We start from the raw sequence: 21,198 nt of genomic DNA on the forward strand, positions 1-21,198 counted from the left end.
CTCATCCTGCAAGTGCAACTTGGAGGTGAGTGAACTCTGCTGACCGCATCGTGGTGCCTTCGCGGGACTTCGGGAATAACGACGACCCACGGTGAAAGGAGATCAGTACGTAAAGAGCCGCGGGTTTCAAGAAACGGGACATGGACACATTTGTTTCTACACTAAGAAGCTGCTCGACAAACACGGTGATGTAACTTTGACATCAATGGAGGCTTTCTTTGAGTTCAAGTGCTCGATATGCCTTTTATCAAACTCGTCACGCCCGATAAGAAGACAAGTCGACTGCCCGGTGGCGTGTTCCCGAAATGTGACCGAGCGACAGTTAATCAATAATCACACTCTACCGGACGAGATGCCGGCAGAGTTATAAGCGACCGGTAGCTGTGTTTTCCGAGCAACCCATGAAGGCATCACTCTCCCAGCTCCTGGGTGTGTGCAGTCAGTCCAGCCCGGAGACGGAGGGAGAAAACACTGGCTCATCGCGACGGGCGTCCGGCGGTTCCTGTCATCCGGCGGCTCCTGTCATCCGGAGCGTTCCGTCATCCGGCCCCTTCTTCGAAAACCTGCCCGCCTCCGTGGACCTACGATGGGAAACGATCTTAGTTAGCTTCCGAAGAGGACGGATATTCGGGGGGAACTGCTACAACTACCAGGTTGGTTAGCTTCCCAGAGCCTACCCCCAACTGTATCCACAGTGAGGTCGGCCGCTTCGGACCGAAGCCGTGGAGAGGCGACTCCGGGTCGGCCTCCGACTCGGGTCGCTTCGACCGTCCATCGTTTTTCCGGGCCGGTTAGCGAGCTAGCTGGGGTTCGTTAACGTCACGCCATCGGCTAGCTGTACAGGTTGTGTCACTTTAGCTAGCCGGCTAACGCTAGCAGATTGAAGTTAGCCATGGGGGTCTTTGCGAGTGTCCGTGATGTCCCAGGGAGGCGGCGACTTTAAGCGGGATTCAGACGGTAGCGACAGCGGCTTGGTGCTCCTCCGACTTGGGACTTGGGTGGTGGTGGTGGTGGGGGGGGTTCACTGGCCGCACCTGGCCGTTCCGGGGGGTTGGGGGTGGGGTACTAATGTCACCCGCCGAGCCATGAGATGCATTTCGGTGAAAAGCGGGATATTGATATGCAAATACAGATGTTTTCCATCTCGCCTCCCCAGGTCGCACCTCCGGATTCCTCAGACACCTCCAGGACAGGAACCGGGGCGCACTGGAAATGCAGACCTTCCTGAAAGGCCGGAGAGTCGGCTACTGGCTCAGCGAGAAGAAGATGAAGAAGTTGAATTTCCAGGCATTTGCTGATCTGTGCAGGTATGCAGTTGCAACACCTCTTCGGTCCCTATAGAGCCTCTAGAAGCAGTTGGCGTGGACGCGCACGGTGGGCTCAAGGTGCACAGTGTCTCAGAGACTCTGGTGGACGCACGTTTGAAGTTCTGGGAGATTTTTCCATGTGCAGACCCACAACATCACTGGCATCACAGCCTGTTCGTGCTTCTCTGTTGCAGGTGAAAGTTTAGCACAGGGATGTGCGTGAAAGTCAGGTTATTTAGATGCAGCGTCCTGATCCGTGGTGGTCATAGTAGAAAGAGCAAGAACCACGCACACTTCTTTTTTGGCCAGACGACACATCAGCATGCAGTCTGTAAAGCTGTACACAAAAGCACTAGGCCATAAAAATAATGTGTATTCGTGACATCACAGAATCCTAAACCTCAACAAAAATGGAACCCTTAAACCAATGTTACAGTAACTATAACCCAAGCCCATGTGAGTCAATGAAAATACTTTTGTGTTTTTACAAAAGTGCAAATAAGTGGATTATGTAAATGTATTCCAAGATGCACAACACTGATGATAGGGAGACATCTTTGTCACGATACACCGTGAATGACATATTACGGCGCATTTCGAATGAATGCCGTAAAGGAAGATGGCATCGGGATAAGTCAAATGTGCAGGTTGTTGTTTTGTGTTTTGTTTTGACGCTTTGCTTGTTGTGGCAGGGAGACAGGAGGAGGAGGTAATCTGCTGCAGTTCATTCTGCTAAGTGAATGTATATGGAACAGGACTTGTAGCAAAAACAGTTGTCCTTTGTTTTCATTGAAGCAGTTTGTAGGAGGGGGAAGTATGTCTGCCCGTATTTCACAGCTTGAACCTTTGCCCACCGCGTTATCTCTTAAGGACTGTAATTGGTAGACAGAAGTCTTGACAGATTGTACCCAGTGTAAGACACTATCCATAAAATAGAGCTATCAGTCAGGATACGTAGTCATAATATGAAATGGTTCAAGGGTGTGTGACGGCTGTTGTACATTCTGATTCTCTTAGCCTTGGGAGAGGCACTTATGGTAGCAAGAGGACATTATCATTTTGTGGCTTATTAATGTTTAGCAGAGTAAAAACCTCACCCAAGATGTCGTAAACTGGGTTTCAATGGGGCATGACATTATGATAGATTATTTTACCTAGGTCAGGATAGGCCTATTAGATTTGATAGTGTATGAATGTAAATGTGCTCTGTCCATCTGTCTGTCTCAGTCTAAACATATATAGTGTGTGTATGTATGGCAGTGAAAAACAGTAGAATGAATTGTAGAGTTTTTACCTCCCCTCTTTGCAGGGTTGTAGCCACAGAGCGTGACCTGATTGAGCCAGCACAGATTACACCACTGTAATCCACAAAACATTTTAAATCTCTCTCACCAGTAACACGCACACACACACACACACACACACACACACACACACACACACACACACACACACACACACACACACACACACACACACACACACACACACACACACACACACACACACACCTAATGCTCATGCTCACAATTTGCTCTCTGGATTTAAAGTGATTCACGTCTGGACTGAGATCCAGTTGGATGTGTATGCCGAGGGCAGGTGTTAAGGAGTGGTGTGTATGTGTGTCTTTGTTATCGCTCTCATTCAAACACATTTATCTCTTTATATTTAGAGTGTATTTCAGGTTTTTCAAATGTAACATAAATACATGACCACCTTTGTCCAGTAAGCCTCTTTGACATTTCAAATACTTCTTTCAACTGTTTCCCCTGTTATGTAACATACTAGAAAACAAAAGTCATCTGTAAGAGGAAGTAGATGGCGCAAAGATAAAGCTCTCATGTTGAATTAACCCCCGACTTTTCTTCAAAGGCAGTCTATGTGTGTAAGATGTTTTTGCCTTATTTTCCTTGGACTTACTTTTGTGCAACAATCTCCCCATATTAACCAAAGACCAAAAATGTTTCCGTGGCATTATTAGTCTCTTAATTTCTTCGCATGAAATCAAACTGATCGACCGTGCGACTTGGCAGGTTTTATCCAAGAAAAACACAACAATTCACCTCAGCACAATGTTTTTTTTTTATTACCCTTAATGTTAAATAGCAAGATAGGTTTCCCTTTTGCTGTGTGGCCTATAGCCAACATTGGGGTCTGCTGGACTTCAATTTTGTTCCTCAGCGATATTGTTGGCTGATTCTTTTGAGCTGTTTGGGCAAATGTTTGTGTCCCCTACATTTGCACAGTAGTTTTAAGGCTTTCTACTGACTCCTAGACAAATATATACATATTTTCCCTATATGACAACATTTGATTGGATGAATATTAGGTGTTTCCGTTCTTGTTGCTAAGATAGAGCCATTTCCATTTTTTGGACACCACATCTCATTAAAAGATGTTGAGCTACACTGGCCTGTCCATACTCTCTTTACAGAACATGTTCATTTCCATCACTCTTTAAGCAAATGATACAACCCAGTACACCAACAAGATGACTGAGGTTATATAAAAGGGTTACTAATGTATTATTAGTGTCCCGGTAAAGGGAGCCACTTAGAGGACATGAACTCTCAAAATGGGTAAATTTACTTCACCAGATGGGTTTGCTATTTCTGGTTCTGCCCCAAAATGCAAGGCTGTCATCACACCAAACCATACACATGTCCTCAGTAACTCCTTGCCTGTCTGATTCGCTGTGTTGTCTCTAGGTCGCCACAGAAACTACCAGACATGTTTTCAAGAATATTGATATTTGTGTTTCACTTGAGGAGCAAAGCTATTCCATTTGGGTGGGATGTATTTCACATGATTAGAAAAGCATGTCTTATAGCATTAGCCTTGTTGATTGCCTCTATAGAGACAGTGCTTTTAGTTTATTCTGGGAAATGTATTGTAATGTGTTATCACTTTTCAACATTGGACACATAAACAAAGCATTTTGACACATTTCCATACATTAACTTCCTGTCAAATCAAATAAGAGTCTGGTCTTTGATATGTTGTCTGTAGACCAGGTAGAAGGTTAAATTCTGTTGATAAAGTTAGATGTCTTCTGGAGAATCGAGATTTTTGCTGGTACCTTGGTTTCTATTTTTTTGTATGCTGACATGTTTGTTTTACAAGTAAAACAATAAATTCTTCAGAAAGGCTTGCAGACAGGAAAGGTGACTAATAGAGTGGTGAGAAGAAAAGAGGGATTAAGACACACCATAATGAGTCTTTGTATTTAACTGTGACTTACCCAGAGTAGCCCTTTGAGGCCTTCCGAAGTTTGTTTCAAGTTCTGCGTCTTTAAGATATCATTGTTATTCTTCCACGCAACTAAAATGATGTCAGAATACTGGTGACATTTTTTCGCTGATGTGCCATGTGTTCATGCACATCTTTCAAGTGTCCAGGTTGCTGAAATGATTCTAACTATTTTCCACTTTACCAACAGGTTTCTCTGGGTAACTTAAGTAGCTGCAGTGAGTTATATACACCAATGAGCGTGCTAAATGTTGCAGCTAGTGCTCACAGACTGACTTCTAGCAGTCATATCTGTGGTTCACAATGTCGAAAGAACGTCCAGGAAGGCAAGAGCAAAATGGACAGGTGATCCTGTCCTACAATACAATGTCAGGGGGAATTATTTGTTTCATTGTACCCATGTGTTCTTTATGGAACTTGTGTCTTTTCCAAAAGCCATAGACAGGCCTTTTTCTCAGCCGGGTCTTCTCCTCTCCCTTTTGATTCCCTTGGCTTTGTAACAACATGATCCCAGTGTCTGCGATGAGGTGAAACTGAAGGCTCCATTTACATCACATGAAACGAGCCACTTGTAGTATTAAATATCCTCATTGATGTGACGTGGTGAATGGCTACGATGCCGTTGCCATGGGACTGTACCCTCAAAAACAACTGTGCTGGACAGGTTGTGGTGTGAGGCTTTTATTTATCCCTGCCGATTCCACCAAATACAGGATGTGTTATTTTGACCACATACGTTTTTCTTGCCATCTTCGCTGATGTTTCTCGGCTCATGTGAGACTCAGGAGATGTTTATAGTCCCATCACAATCTGGGCAAAGACCTTGTTTTAATTTTTTCCACAATTATTATTATTTTATGTTAATAACCATCGTCAAATAGCAGAATCCTAAAATATCCTTGTCTGAAGTTGTTGCATATGTGAGTTGTTCACATGCTGGTCTGCACCTGAGCAATTTATAGGTGTGAAATGCTGTGATAGTCACCTCTTTAAAGAATTCCACACTTAGAAGGAATCTGCTGGTTGCCCAGCAACATGTTTTATCCAGACGAGTATGGACGATATTCTCCGGATGAGTTAAGAAGTGCAACCTCTGCTGTGCGTGTGTTCTGCTGTTGTTACCAGTCCAATTCACGTTGGAAGTTAGATGGATCATTTGACTTAAGGCATCAGGCCAGGACGTCAGCAGACACTCACACAAGGGCTCAAGGTAGCTTCACTTAATAAATGATGTCTTCCATCGTGAAAAAAAAAAAAAAAGAAAATTATTATTATTATTTTTTTCATCCTACAAATTCAACTTCTGTTTTTGATCTTAAGTAGAAATGTTCTACTTTCAACAGACCCCTGAGAGATTGTTGTCAAGTGTTGCATAATGAAGCTCAGGCATCCACAGTCTCAGACCTGTCGCAGTTCACATCCTGAGTTTCGCTGCTTTGGTTGCATCACAGGGTGACTGTGCTTCAACATCATTGGCCTAATTGACCCATATCTCTGTCTGTCTTTTGTTTCAGAAAAAGAGGAATAGAAGTTGTTCAGGTAAGATTTCACACGTTTTGTTCATGTTGTTGCAAATGCAGGATGTGTTAGCTATTTCCTTCCAATTTGGCATCAATAGTCACTTCTTGCATCAGTTCAGGAACCAAAACAAGAACTGCTGCCAATCTTTACATTTCCAGGAGGAGCAGACGGGACACAATTTACCAGCTTCCCTTTCTGTTTTACTAAATATTGTTTACCTTTTATCAATACAGCATCTTATCTACTCCCCCCAAAAGTGAAAATAGTTTTGTCACATTGGTTTTTTTTTCAATCCACTCGGGTACTTTGTTCATACTAAAAATGTGCATCAGAAACAGGAGCCACATACCATAATGGAAATAGAAAAAAAGGTAGAGGGAAGTCATCTTGGTAAAACAAATCTTTTTTGTGTAGAAGGTCATGGGTGAAAATATGTCTTGTTCATGCAACCCAGTCTATTTGCATGTTTTTTTTTATTTTCAAATAGCTATGATTATCAAACATAGTCTATATTGGTTAATGCTAATGCGGTCTCTCTTGAACCCCACTTCTGAGTTCTCCAGGTGACCATCATGGACCGTAGCCTGTTGAGAAGCAAAGCACAACTAATGATTTGTGCACACAAACATGTATGTCCTTCGTTTCCAAAATCTAACCTGATCTCTGTGAAGCAAGAATGTCCATACCTCACAAAAACTTCAAGTCTTTTGTACTAAACAGATTATGAGGTAGAAATTAATAACATAGAACTGAAGCAAAAATGACACTGTGGATGCTGACTTTCAATTTGATCATACTGTGCTCCAGGACAATGAAGAGGAGTTTAATTCCAGGATATTGTGGTGTATTCTGCTCTGCACGTTCACTAGCACACTCACAATAGCTCCTAAATCCTGGAAGCTCAGCACTGAAAAGTGCCTGTCAGTTCAAGTCTTCAAAGTTTGCAGAGACATTATCCAATCTTTTCCGCTTGTGTGTGTGTGTGTGTGTGTGTGTGTGTGTGTGTGTGTGTGTGTGTGTGTGTGTGTGTGTGTGTGTGTGTGTGTGTGTGTGTGTGTGTGTGTGTGTGTGTATTTTATTTTTATCTATATGACGTCTCATCTTCTTGGGAGGTTCCCCCCCCCCTCCATTTTTATATTTTTGTATTATCTTTCCTTCCTCTGACGATCTCATCACGCATTGAGGTTTTGGTCGTGGGAATAATCCCAGGCTGTGTCCTGCTGTGCCTCCAGCCCCTCCGAGGACAAAGCTGATCATTGGAGATCACCCCAATATTTCAGCAGCCCTCCAGTCGTTCCTTCTTCAATGTTTCTTTCCAGGACTACCTGTTGCCTGTTGTTTATTTTTCTTCCACAGATATGTGCAAACTTATAAATGATCGCTGGGCTCTCTCCGTTTCAGTTCTTGCTGAAATGCATTCAGTGCAAGACATCTCTTACCCTGGAATTACCGCATGAAAGTTGGAGGCGCCACCACGGACGCCATCATGATGCCTCGGCTGTGGCTCTTGATGCTGGCTGCTGCTTGTTCTCCACATTTGAATATTGTGCTTAAAGATACTCTGACAGCCCCTTGGACTATTCTAAAATTGGCGAAACTGCTTTGGCCTGAATTCATGTGGTTTCAACAGAGTTGCCAAAATGTTATCTGAAGAATAGACAAGCTCTTCAAGTGAAAATGAGTCATCTTCTTTGGTTGTTAGCGTTCAAAGATGTATGTCACCGGTACATGTTTGTTTTTTAATGTCTGCCATGAAGCAGAAAGTCCAGTAGTTTGAAAGGGGCTCTTCAGATCAGACAAAAAGAAAGGAGAAGTTTTATTTTATGAAGGGGCAGCGCGGCGCAGGAGGGAGAGCTATCGTTTTTGGAACTGAACATTCCTGATTCAATTCCCGGCTCCTCCTAGTGTCGTAGCGTTGTTGAGGAAGACATTGAACCCCTAACTGCTACCCTGGTGCTGGTGGATGGCAGCCTACTGCTCATGGTTCTTCCATGATGGGTTAATTGCAGAGAACGAATACCCCACCGGGAATTAATAAAGGGATACATTATTAATATTATAATTATTTGCTTTTGCCCAAACATTCACAACAAAGTTGTTGTCTGTATGAGGCCAGACCTCTCATGAAATGACCATGTTGAGGGGAGAACTCTGTTGTGATTTGAGCTTTGGCAGATGGTCGTGGTGATGTGTTCACCCTACAGTTTGCATACTACTTAAAGTTGAGAAAGAAAATCAAATGATGCACTGATATTTTAAACTTGTATAATCAGGTGATATGTGGTGATTGCCGGAAGCAGGGTTCTCCAGAGCTCCTCCACCCAGCAGGAATGGATCGACGCTCATAATAGCAGGCCAAGAGAAGTCCTGTAGGTCTTCATTTATACTCAAGGCACTGATCTACATATTTACCTCATCAGGCTGTACCTGACTGAAGACAGGATTCTTTGTGAATTGTACTTCATGTCATTTTTGGATCAGTCGTTTGGCTCATTTTAAAGAATGACAGAGCCATAGTTAGTGTCTCCTCTTTTCTATTGTCTTTCATCAGTTACCAATCAAATTTGCGCCGATTTATCAACTGCACCATCAGCCTTGAGTGTGTGCGAGTCATCCTGCCAGTGCCTGCACACTGATCTGTCCATGTCACAGAGCTGATGAAATTACCATTGTGCCTCAAAAAGTACATTTGTTCTTAAATTGGGAACCCTTGAGCTATTGATATTATTCATATTGATAATGTTACAGAACTTGGAGTAAGTTCTGAATTTTACATTTCAAAAGTTACTGGCTGCCCCTCAGTAGTTTCACAATGACCACACATGACAGCTGCTTCCTAGCCTCTAGGAAATCTTCGCATGACCTCCACTGGCATTGACCTCCATACTGTTAGTACCAGGACCACGCTACAGCCTGAGAATTAAGGCACTGAATATTGTCTTCAAATGGAAATAAGTCATGAAAATTTTGCTGCCTACGAGCAGATGTTATGATGCTGTGCTGATGGGCTGAAAAACCTGCTGTGACTCCTGAAGTACTTGTTATGGATGTTAATTAACCCAGTATATCTTCACAAGTCATTCCATGAAAATAATACTTCCCTTGGCAACCCCCCTTCATTGAGGTGCATGTACAGCAATAAGAGAAGTCTCCCTCCAGAGCTGCGGGGGAGGTGGCCATTAGCCTAATGAGTTTTCAGTTTGACCCTCCATGTTTTTTTGCCGGAGATGAACCTTCACGTCGATCCCCTGTAAGCTGTCTTGTTTTGACTTTTGCTTCATGTGGGCCTTGGACAGCAGTTACATATGGTCTCTTACACCAGGTTAAAAAGTACCACATTGCATTCACAATGAATCCTCCAATATATGTCAGGTCTCAGTCTCTGAGTTTGAGAACGAAGTCCAAACCACAGGAAGATCACTTCAACCGAGGGCAGTTGGAAAGAGATATCTCAAGGAGGAATCAGTTGCTGCTGAGACCTCATTAGTCATGGAGACAGGTGCTTAACGAAGGCTTCTAGCAGAACTAGTTGTTTTGTTTTTCTGTTAAACCCGGTGTCCACATGAGCGCTGTCCCCTGTGTTTTGCTCAAAATCTGCGTTCTTACATTTCCCTGGGGTATGGTCTGGCCCCTCTGCAGCACGACATCAAAGCTGAAAATACATTGGCCCTGACCTTCCATCTCCCTCCAGGATCCATGATGTTTTCTGTGCTGTCCATCACGACCATAGCCCACTCTGAGCCCTTACTCCCCGAAGGATTACAAAGACGTCAGTTGACATTTCTCCTTTTAGCAAGACCTCATTGACTTTACCACCGGGTTTTTGGATGAGCTCTAAAGCAGCTCTTTTGTCTGCACAGAGGGAGGGTTCGTTTTCTGTGAAGTGTCTTTGCTGACTAGCCTCCAAACAATGTCCAGTCCCTTTTCCAGGAAAGCTCCACTGTATGACATGAGAGAAAAGACTGCAGAATACACACTAATGGCCTTCCCCACACGGCCTTGTCACACTGACACTGCGGCCGAACAGCAAACAAAGTGGCCCCTTGTATTTTGTGTGTGTGTGTGTGTGGGGGGGGGGGTTTAAACCAAACTGACATGACAACTGAGGTTGTGTCGCCAAGATGACTCCAAGCAAGTGATGTTCTTTATCCAGTGACTGTTTATTTACCGGTGATGTGATATTTTTATGAATATTATCTTTTCATCACAGGGCTATTCAGGTCACAGCAGAATGCTTATGAGTTTTATCCCATATGCTCCAACCACTGGGGTTGCTTGTTTCTCAACTACATATCCTGATTAACCATTTGGACTGTTAGGGTTCAGACAGCACAGAAAATTGCCACTCTAAATTATTTATGTGGTCTGATATTGCAATGATTTGGGTGATTTCAATGATGCTAAGCTGAGGTTTATGCAAGCAATAGTGCGTGTGCGTGCGTGCGTGTGTGTATACGACATCTCCAACAGCAATCAGCTGTCCTCACCAACATGTAGATTTCAACCAAGTATCACTAAGTAAAAGCCTTAAGCTCAGTTATAGGGGAATGACTTTGCAACTATCAGATGAGTCTCTCAGCTGTTCACCCATCAAAGCACCAACTGACAAAGGTGACTTCAAACTTTACTATAAAATGTCTTTACATTTGGTATGAAAATGTCCCATCATATTTCTATCAATATGTTATAATATGATTAAAGAAAACAGCAAAAACCTGCCTAAATAGCAGTGTCTAAGCCATCTGACATTTTAAAGATTTACAGCTCTGGTCATTTGACATTTCAGAGAACGACCAAGGGTACACTAATTAGTTATCTATCCATCACACCTTGCAATCATTAACCAGATAACATTTTTATGGCACTGGCCAGACCTAATGTGACACTGTTTCAGTTCTTACATCAATCTTCACCTGTGTAACAAGGAAGCATATGCTCACTTGCATACTATCTTGACAAGATAAAGGACATTCTGTTACTATATTTCTGTAGCTTTTGTTTACTGGCATTTCGCAATTGTCTGCAGTGGTCCCCCTATACTGCTTCGCCAAGGAGCTTGCCTATGGTTACATTACACAATGGCTGCACTACGACTGACATAGTTTTTCCATGGTAGACGTTAGTCATTTTGAAATGCTTCTGTCATATTTGATCATTTTATTAGGGTGCAGAATTACTGTTTACTCACTTTAAGAATCATCTGTATCTTCAATTTGAAAACAGAAAGCTCAAGGCTTCTGCTTGTCTGATAACATGCTGGCCTCGCAGCCGCTCATTTGTGGCCTTTCCTTCTCTGTAGCACTTTGATTCACATATTGCAAGCCTCTTCTTCTTTCTACCTGCAAATTCTTTAATTCTTTAGTAATGAGATGAATGTTTGCTATGTGCAAACAAAATGGCATAAAATACAGTAATAGCCTGTATGGCCTTTGCTATGTCTGTCATTCAAAGTGGTTTGTCTCAGACATACAGATCCACCTTGACACACATCCTCATCCTTGTTGGAACTACCTGCATAGTCTCAGTTTATTTTATTTATTTACCAGCACGGGTTGCGTCATTAGCTGCCAATACTGACCATAGCTCTCACTTTTGCTATTTTGTAGGTGTGCATTTGTGCTTGCTGACCCACATCAGTCTTATCATACTTGGAGAGCGGGTTTGACTGCTTGTGACCCACTTGGCCAGTGCTGCCTGTATTTCAGCTGCATTGAATTTCAAACAAAAGCCAATTTGTCATGATCTGAAAGGCTACTGAACAGGCATTTTTTTTTTTTTTTTTTTGCTTCTGAATGTCTGACTGCCCTGTTCAAGGAAGAGAAAAGCAATGTTTGAGCTGAGCTGTATCAAATAAGCAAATCATCAAAGAAGTATGTTTTCAAATCTAGTCATGGATTTAGTTTCATTTCTCATCTGAGAGGTATTTTCAGTTTTAAGAGTCTGGGTAGATTTTGGCCTGGGTTGGGGATGGGTTAAGTCAAGAAAACCTCGCCTCACATACGTATTATGTTGGAGGGTGCCTGTTCTCTATGTGGCCAAATAGTTTTTTGGGTTTCACGGCTTTATTAGCTATCTATTAGCTGGTCCCCAAATGCAATGCAGTGTGGGTGGGGAGTGAGTGAATTACCGGTTAGGATGAACCCACAGCTTGGACTTTTGCTATTCATTGTAAATGCAGTCGGTTTTCTTTTTGTTGCCACTCTGAGAGCCTTCTGCTATCTTATCATTGGCTCTCTCTCCCTTTTCAAAGCACCTCTACTCTGACATTTGCTTGTTGGCCATGTTAGCGACACTTAGCTTGCAAACTTACAGGTGCATGTCACAACCCTACGACTGAGTCAACAGCAGGAGTGAGGCTCAGGCGGGAGTGGCCATTTTTCAAATATATCCGGAGGACTGATGAAATGAAGAGGCATACAATTTGAAACAGCTTTAGTCTCTCTGCGGCCAGGTACCAAATGGTCCACGACCATGTAGTTGGGGATCTGGGACCTAGAGGACTAAAAGCCTTTACAGAGGCATTAGAGAACATAATTTACGTGTATCATGATATACCAAGGGCAGCATTGTGGAAGGTTTGCTCCTCAAACATTATGAGACATTGCGATGGCTGATATTGCTGGGATCAACTATCACTATATATATATATTTTTTTTTTTTTTATCACTCTAACTGTATGTACAAGGAAATGGTCATTGTAAACAGTAATTCTTTGTAAATCCAAAGCAAACAGCTGAAAGTAAAAGAAGACTTGTTTTCCAAATTCAAGTAACAATTGTTTTCCTTGGCTTCTGGCTCAATGAACTTCATTCGGATAAACTGTAGTGCTGTAAGTTTTGCCTCTTGATCATTGTGTAGCATTCAATGTTCCCTCGTCCTCGATTTCAGCTCAGACAACATGACAAAGATCATGTTAGAATGTTGTCCCCTCATCATTCTTTCATTTCGATAAAGCGTCATCTTTCCGTCTGTGATGCCATTGTACAGTTACATTTTCAGGCTAAAGGCATGGCATACAATTGCACTAACCCATTTGTAAAGTGGAATAACTTGGGGATGGTGCACTTCCCTGCAATGTAGTGGTCCATCGAATGCCAAGAACAATATTGTTGTTGTTTTTTTTAATTTATTTATTTTTTTATTTATTTTGTTCTCAAACTATAAACCTGTAAATGTAATAGAAACTCCTAACAGATGATTGATCTCAGTTGGACTTCCTGGTTAAATAACAACAAACTAAACAGCATTAAAGTAATTATCATTTAGGATATTACTTGGTGCGCTACACAATGAAATGTATTTTTATTTTCCACTTGTGCACAAGTACTGTGTACCTGCTGCCGATAAATGAGGTACTCCAAATGGTCCAGCCATGGATCTGGCTGAGTAATTGTAAATGAAATAAACCTGGTTATGACAAACTCGTCCAGCAGTGAACTTATAACCTTATGATGTCTTGAAGTATAAATTAAAGGGGACATTTTTTTACATAGGCTGCTTACATTAACAAAACCTGACTTGTGAATATCTGCGATTGTCAGTCAACAGGAAGATTTGGATAATTCTGACTGAAAATCGAACCAAACCGGGTTGACTGAGTTGGATATTATTGAAAAATATTTATAAGGGATCTATTATCTAGGAATAGGAAAAGTGATACTGTTGTGTAAAAGAGACATGTGGTGTTACTTACCAGATAATTTAAGAGAGGAGCAAAGCAAATGAATTAGTAAGGCCTGACCTTTACACTGAAACACTGCTACATACTGACAATTATTATGTAATTTCCATCAAACTTCACTCTGTTTGCAAACTGCATTTAGTTCTTCATCTGTTCCCTAACTGTAGTGATGGATTCACAGCCTGTGAACAATATCTGAATTAACATGTTCAATCCATAACTGTCACCGTGGTTAAGTATTTCATTTTTGAAATGTTCTTAATAACATGCTGACCTAACAGCTTTGTGTAGACAAAGATAATTGAATCATATACTTGCTCTCTCCTGTTTTGCATTCAGAAGTTGCAAAAATAAATATAATCAATAGACAAGCTCATCCGGTGATGAAGCAACTACCTAATTTTGGTTTGTTGGCCCATGTATCATTACCATACCCATTTGCTGTTGTACAGCATCGGCTTCTCTTCCTGGGACTCGAAACACTGTATATGTGGTATTAAAGTTTTGAACGTTCACAGTACACCAGCATTTTCACAGTATGCCAAAATCTCATGATTTACCATTGAAATGCCTCACAACAACAGAAAAAATGTTTGCTTTTTTAACTTACCCGTGACTCAAAAATGTTCTTGTATTTTTAGCTGGACCTCAGCCAGCCCCTGGAGGAGCAGGGCCCCCTGGATGTCATCATCCACAAATTGACTGACCTCATCCTGGAGGCTGACCAGAATGATTCCCAGGCCGTGCTGCTGGTGCAAAGAGTGCAGGTATCTCCTTTCAATATATTCATTGGTCAGTCATTTGGCTGTTGCTGAGATAAGGTTTTTTCCTTGTTTTGCTGTTTTTGGCAACCCACGTCGTAAGTTCTGTTTGGCAGTCTGCTGCAGGACAGTCCTAGTGTTCTTGAAAATAAATATGAAGCAGGAATCTCCTGCAGATTTTTTTTCACAAGAATTATCAGCAGCTGAACTGCATGTGTATTGATTATGGATTCATCATTGAGCACACATACAATGTGGACTTGGCTTGCTCTTAAGAATTATTAGGATTATTAACTCACCGAAAAGGAAGACAAAAGAAAAGATTAACAGATGTAGTGATGGTAGCATGAGATACAGAGAACAGGGTCAGATGGAGGAGATAGATTCGCTGCGGCGAAAGGAAAAGACGATTAGTCCCTTTAATCGGTCATTTCCATATTATAATTAATAGTTGCCCTGATTTTCACTTAAACTCTTAGCATTTGAATATTTCCAGACAGACGCTGTTTTGCACTGAATGGATTACATTGCAAATGATATCTGGACATCAGGAACTACACGGCGCAGCTGCCACATCAGCTGGTTTGGTTCCAAATTGCTCAATACTCCATGCAGGGGGGGGTCAGGTGGAGTTCAGATCACTTCTTACCACAAACCGATGGCAGAGTTGGATGGAAAGGTTCCAGGACCCCCTCATTAACAAGCTGTTCATCTGTCTGACTTGGGGATCCACACCAACACAAATTTACCATACACGGGGATGTAGGGGGGTGTGTTTCATGTATTCGACAGGGTGAAATAAGGCATGAGTAAATGCCGCCTTTTAAAATCGAAACGCTATCAGTGAGGAGTCCAGTAGAGTTCCTCTTATTTCTCCTGAAATGAGAAACATTTCTGTAAACAGCAGGTCACAGCTCCCAATGTGGCAGTGTGAAAACCTTTCAGAAAACTGGATTGTCTGTTGTTCATTAATATGGCAGTGCTATAAATGGTGTGAACATTTTATTCCAGCCGAGTGCCCATTCTGTCTCTTACTCACTCCGCGTGAACTGATCCAGGGGAACCGTGATCGGCCTCGGCTATGCTGTGAACATTTCTGGACTGTTCTCTGCAGAAGAATAAACAGGATTACATTGACCTAATCTATGCTGGCCCATGGCTGCATTAATACCTTTCATGACTCAGTATCATAGCACATGACTTGCCAGTAGATATGTATGTACTTGGCCTCTAGCTGTCCTTAAATTCCGTCTTTTAAATGCAAGGTTCATTCATTTCACTTCCTGCAGTCACTTCCAGGTTGTGCTACATTTCCGATACCTAACGAGTCGTTAGATCCAGAGACTTGTCCTCATACATACGCATCAAGCGGTTCTTTCCCTCGATGGCTCATATCACCCCAATGGAGCCTGTTCTGGTCGATGACAGGATTAGGCTAAAAAGATCTTAAAACCGTGAAGATGTCTTCTGTATTCATTCAACAGTAGTTCCTGGTGTTTTTCACGGGTAGCTACTTGTAGGATTATGGTTTGGCATAAAACCCCTTGCTAAATACTGAACTGCCTTCATTAGCTGTTCGTCCTATGCTGCAGATGTCTGTTTTTATAACCTTTACAACGCAACATACAGGACTTTTTTCATACTGGTAATCACCTCCTGAAATCTCCCCTTAAATAAATAGAACATATCTCACTCCCACTGCCAGCCAGGTGTCTATTTTGGAAGCTTCCTAAATAGAATAAGGGTTAGGGTTCGCCGAGAGAATGAGTAAAAGTGATCCCACTCCATTCATTGTGAAGCTCTAAGCTGAGATTTTCTAAGTCATACACCTTGATGACTGACTCCTGCAGGGCCCAAACAAGACTGTAGATTAGGATTGAATTGAATATTAGCACTCACACAAAGCCCTAAGCCGTAGGCTTCAGCCCTGTCATATTTCTCTTTACTCTTTGGCTATTTATGTAACCACAGCTGCCGCCCGTAGATAGATTTCTGTTGAAAATGTAATTGTCGGCTTTCTTTTGAGATGACAGCTGTGACTGGACATGCCTTCTCATCTGGTTGGCCGATCAAGCCTTCCCCTTTCAAACAGCACATCGAGTCTTCCTAGGATTCTGTCTGGCCATTCATAGGTCAGAGGCTGGAGCTGCGTTTGTGTTTGATCGGGGCAAATATCATTTGCATGATGTTTCTCCTCTGCCTCTTGAAGACAGAGGATGGGAGTTATGTGAAGAAAACTACATTTTTGAGATTCAAATTTGATTTGCCTGGTCACAATTGAAGTATTGAGCTTTTTTATCTTCTGATTGCAGAGCTGCATTTAGTTAGATGTTTTACCGCCTCACTTTATTTAGATTTAGAAAGGAGTTCCGGCGCCACTTACTCATCCCAGTTTGTCACCTTTTCTGCTACCTTAACCCTTGGGAGAACCATGCTTGATTTGGAAGTGAAAAGGCTACAGTCATTATGATAACAACCAAGTGGTTGCTAAATTGGACCTTTATCCCTTTAAAAGCATTTGTTGAGTTTCTAAGATAACTGACTTAAACAGACTGATTGCATTTGGAGGTCCTTCAATCTGTCCCCGGCTCCCCTCCTTCGGAAACAGGCCCCTGTCCTGACAAGCAAGGAGCGAATTTACAGCATCAACATCCACTCTGTTCTTCTGACACATCTGGCTCTTCTTCTTTTTCTTCTTTGCTCACGTGCTACACTGTGTTTAAGAGCTCTCTTCTTTTGGGATGCATAAATCATGATTTGAGGGTTCTTATCAGCTGCGCCTGCCTCTAAACTCCTAAAAGATTTTTCTTGCCTGTATTTTTGGCAGTGGCGTGATGGAGTTACATAACTGCTCCACTGGCTTTGATCAGTTGTGCCCTCAGATCCAGGCAAATGCCACAGATGAGCTCCTTGTGTCTAAGCAAATGCAATGTTTTCTATGATGTGCGTGTGTTTGTGTACGGAGTCATTTCACAAATCGGTATTTCGTCTCATCCTTTTGGAAGTGTTTTCGCATAGGGGTGTTTTTAAATCATTGTGAGTGTGTGTGTGTGTGTGTGTGTGTGTGTGTGTGTGTGTGTGTGTGTGTGATGGTGGTGTTTTGAGATGTTTGCCGGCAGCCTGTTTATGCAACATGCTAGCAAGTGTGACCCACCTGACAGAACGATCAGAAAGATGGACAGAAGGAGAAACCCGCAGAACAGGGATGGGAACGTGGAGACCGTGGAGCACTGCCCGTGCACAGGAGGTGGAGCAGAGATGAAGCCACGGGGGGAGGGGGGAGGCAGACCGGAAAAGGGGGAATACAGTTATGTAAAACGGCAAACCTCACGCTGACCTGACTGTTGACCACGCAGAGATATAGTGATCTAACCCCACAAACCTGGCAAAAACCTCGCATGCTTCATCTCGGCCACACACACTCCAACGCTTACTTGTGTTTTTGTGTGCCTTGTGTGGCCGTGGAATATTCTATTTTGTGCCACAAACGCTAAGCATTTACAGTCCAGCGTATTTATGGACTAAGTTATTGTCGGCCAATATGTGTTGTATCACATATGTGTTAGTGTGCCTCACCTGTGTTAGTGTCAGTATCACGTGTTTGTGTGTGTGTTTAACATGTATGCGCTGACCATAATGAGAGGAAAAGGCCATTTATTTGTAAGATTTCATTCAAATGGTCAGCAACTGACTCCTATTGAAGTGTGCTAAAATGTGTTTCATGATTTAGTTTGCAGTAATACTGCCTGTTCATGTGTGCTGGTTCTATGTGGTGCATCCAGGACTGCAAGTAGGCCGAGGCCTCCTGCCAACTGCTGGTAAAATATGCAGCTGGCCAGAAGAAAACAGTCATGATTTATTGATTAGCTGGTTAAATTTGAATATTCGGTATTCATGCCAGCATTGGACAGTGAGGATTCTTTTGGAAAGCAGTCTTTAAGGCACACATGCACAGCTATATGGTGCTATATTTGAACAAGACTGAAATCTGATCCATTCTTTTTTTAATTTTGCACAATATTAAACGTAATTGTATTTCAGAGGAAGCTTGGACATTGCAGAAACTACATGCTCCATAGTTATGATCTACTCTTTTTTTTTTTTCTTCTTGTAGATGTCACCAAAATGGCTAAAATGTGTGCACGTGTTTCAGGATTACATCGATGCTCATCCTGAGACCATCGTCCTGGACCCCCTTCCAGCAATCCGAACTCTGTTGGACCGCTGCAAGTCCTACCAGCTCATCCATAGGATAGAGAGCTGTATGCAAGGTGAGATTTTCCTCAAACCTCTAACCTTTACTCAACACGCCATGAAGGACGTGGGGTGCGATTGAACGTGGGATAAGTAGGAACACTAAAATGAGTTCCAGTTGAATCTAAAACACTACAGATGTTGACAAAGAACAGTATCGCTGGCAGCATCAGCCGCACCACACTCACAAAGCACTCGTGGTAGTATACACAATAAAACCTGGCAAAGCAGCAAATTCCTGTCCGTTGTCACAATTGTGTGCGTAAAGGATTGACTCAAAGCCCGAGTTGATTTAACACTGTCCTTTGAGGCCAAGGCAGGTTTTCATTCACCACCAGGCGATATCTCTGCCATTCAGTGTTATGCTGAGATATTTGTAGAACTAGCTCAGCAGATAAGATTTGTCAATTTTGTAAATGCACCTTTCTAACGGTGTAAAACAAGTATCTTAGCAAAGAGATGCTTGGATACCAAGTGAGGACAACGCTAAAAGTAAGAAAAGAAAGAAATCATTTATTTCATCAGATTCAGTTCTACATACAGCACAACACCAGTGAAATTTGACCACTGCATTGAACCCATTATGGATGAACCATGAGCAGAAGACAGCTACTGAGTGGCTCCAGGGGAGTCGTTTGGGGTTCAGTGTCTTGCTCAACTGCACTTGAATAGGGTAAGAGGAACAAGACGCAGAACCCATAACTGCTAAGCAATAAAGTTATGGTTATCCTGTTGATCTGTGAACAGAAGGAAAGGTGGTGAAAAGGTGAGACTAGTCATGCTGTCTGCTTTAGAGACACTGAGGAGAAGACTGGAGACAGTGCTGGAGGCAACAGAGATGAAGATGTGGGGGTTCTCTACGGGAGTGAGGAGGATGGAGAGGATCAGGAAGTAGTCCATCAGAGGGACAGCACATGTTAGCTGTTCAGGAGATAAAGCCTCACTGAGATGATTTCGACATGGACAGAGCAGGGACGGTGAAGATCTGGCTAGAGGGATGCTGAGGTTGGAGCTGCCAGGCAAGAGATCTAGAGGGTGACCAAAGAGGAGGTTTTAGTGATTGAGGGAAGGAGGACATGAATGTAGTTGATGTGAGAGGAAAAGGTTGTCGGAGGAAGGGTGATTGATCGGCTGAGGCGACCCCAAAGCCAAAACAAGAAGATGTCGAGAAGAGGACTGCTACTGTGCGTAATTCCAAATGAAGCCCTTGTGGTTGCTTCCTGACACTGACGTGTCAAGCAGGTTCTAATGCAGAAAGATGATGGAGCACTATGATCTGCATGACCCAAACACTCTTCAACACACACACTGCTTTGTGTTTGGCCCTAGGTGGGGGTTTAGTTCAGGACCAGGAAGAGAACAGTGCTTAGTGAGAGTCCGGAGGGATGAAATGACTGGTCTGATGTTACTCTGACCTGTCAGCGTGGAATCTTCTCACCACAGCAGGAACACGAAACTAATGATGAGGCGTTCTTTGTGTTTTAATGTATTCTAGTTAACTGAGAGGAAAACATGACAGCTGTTTTCAAACCAGCGCCTAAGCAATTAAGTTTTGATCCCTTCCCAACGGGCTTATAAAAGACACAGTTCCCTCCATCACTGGTCAGTGTGTCAATGGGAGGGGTTGCAGACGCTGGTCTTTGAAGGTCAGAATTGTTAAAGGATGGCGCTCCACCATGCACAAGCATGACTTTATAACCAAATGATGTTGTATGTCATGTATTTGCAAGTGTATTTGCAGTCCCCATGTCCTCTATTGTAAGTCGCTTTGGATAAAAGCGTCTGCCAAATGCAATGTAATGTGATGTAATGTTAATAAGGAGTGTGTGTCCCTTTCTTGTGTACAGAGGAAGGTGTCACCAATGATAAAGTAAGTGTAGGTTCTCTGAACATGGCCTCCAAATGTACTCAACATGTCTCCCATGATGAAGAGGACAGTTTCTGTTGAAACTTAAGGATCTGTGTTTCCTCTGCACTGCTATAAGGGACACATGGCAGACGTATGGAGACACTGTCACCTCTCACATAAGACAAGTTTTTCAATCCTTTCCGGCAAGTTTCTCACTCATCACCCTCACCTGATTATTCCATCGTTCTCCTTCATTCCCCTTCATTTGGCAGAAGGATGCCCCTCTCCTTCTGGAGGCAGGTGTGAACCTCGCCCTATGTGTTAGTCAGCGAAACCAGGCTTTTGATGGGAAACAGAGTAAATGCAATGACAGCAGGAACACATTCTGACCCCCCCCCCCCCCCCCCCCCCCTTCACACACACTCGCATACACACACACACTGTATACACACCTGTGACTCATCCGCTTTTCCTTTCGCCCCATATATGGCAGGGAACTTAACCCTTCCAAATTGTGTATGTGTCTGTGTGCACGTGGTTGCAATGTGGTGTCACGGCAACAGGGCAGAGGCGTTT

General features: G+C 42.8%; 1 protein-coding gene across 2 annotated transcripts in view; it reads left to right on the forward strand.

Moving 5' to 3' along the window:
• The first annotated feature begins 426 nt into the window (after positions 1-426).
• The window catches only part of itpk1b (inositol-tetrakisphosphate 1-kinase b), a 30,364-nt gene continuing 9,592 nt past the window's right edge, over positions 427-21,198 (forward strand). Inside the window, exons 1-5 of one of the 2 annotated variants that reach the window (XM_086152685.1) lie at positions 427-653; positions 1,157-1,307; positions 6,071-6,095; positions 14,400-14,525; positions 18,634-18,790. In XM_086152685.1, the coding sequence (XP_086008811.1) occupies positions 1,213-1,307; positions 6,071-6,095; positions 14,400-14,525; positions 18,634-18,790 (403 nt within the window). In that variant the 5' untranslated portion in view covers positions 427-653; positions 1,157-1,212. The remainder of the gene's footprint in view (positions 654-1,156; positions 1,308-6,070; positions 6,096-14,399; positions 14,526-18,633; positions 18,791-21,198) is intronic. The other variant, XM_086152692.1, reaches the window with a different exon arrangement.

The sequence above is a fragment of the Fistularia commersonii genome, chromosome 1, assembly GCF_037954325.1.
Source record: "Fistularia commersonii isolate RoL2024-O1a breed Wild chromosome 1, RoL_Fcom_v1.0, whole genome shotgun sequence".
In the NCBI taxonomy this organism is placed as follows: Eukaryota; Metazoa; Chordata; class Actinopteri; order Syngnathiformes; family Fistulariidae; genus Fistularia; species Fistularia commersonii.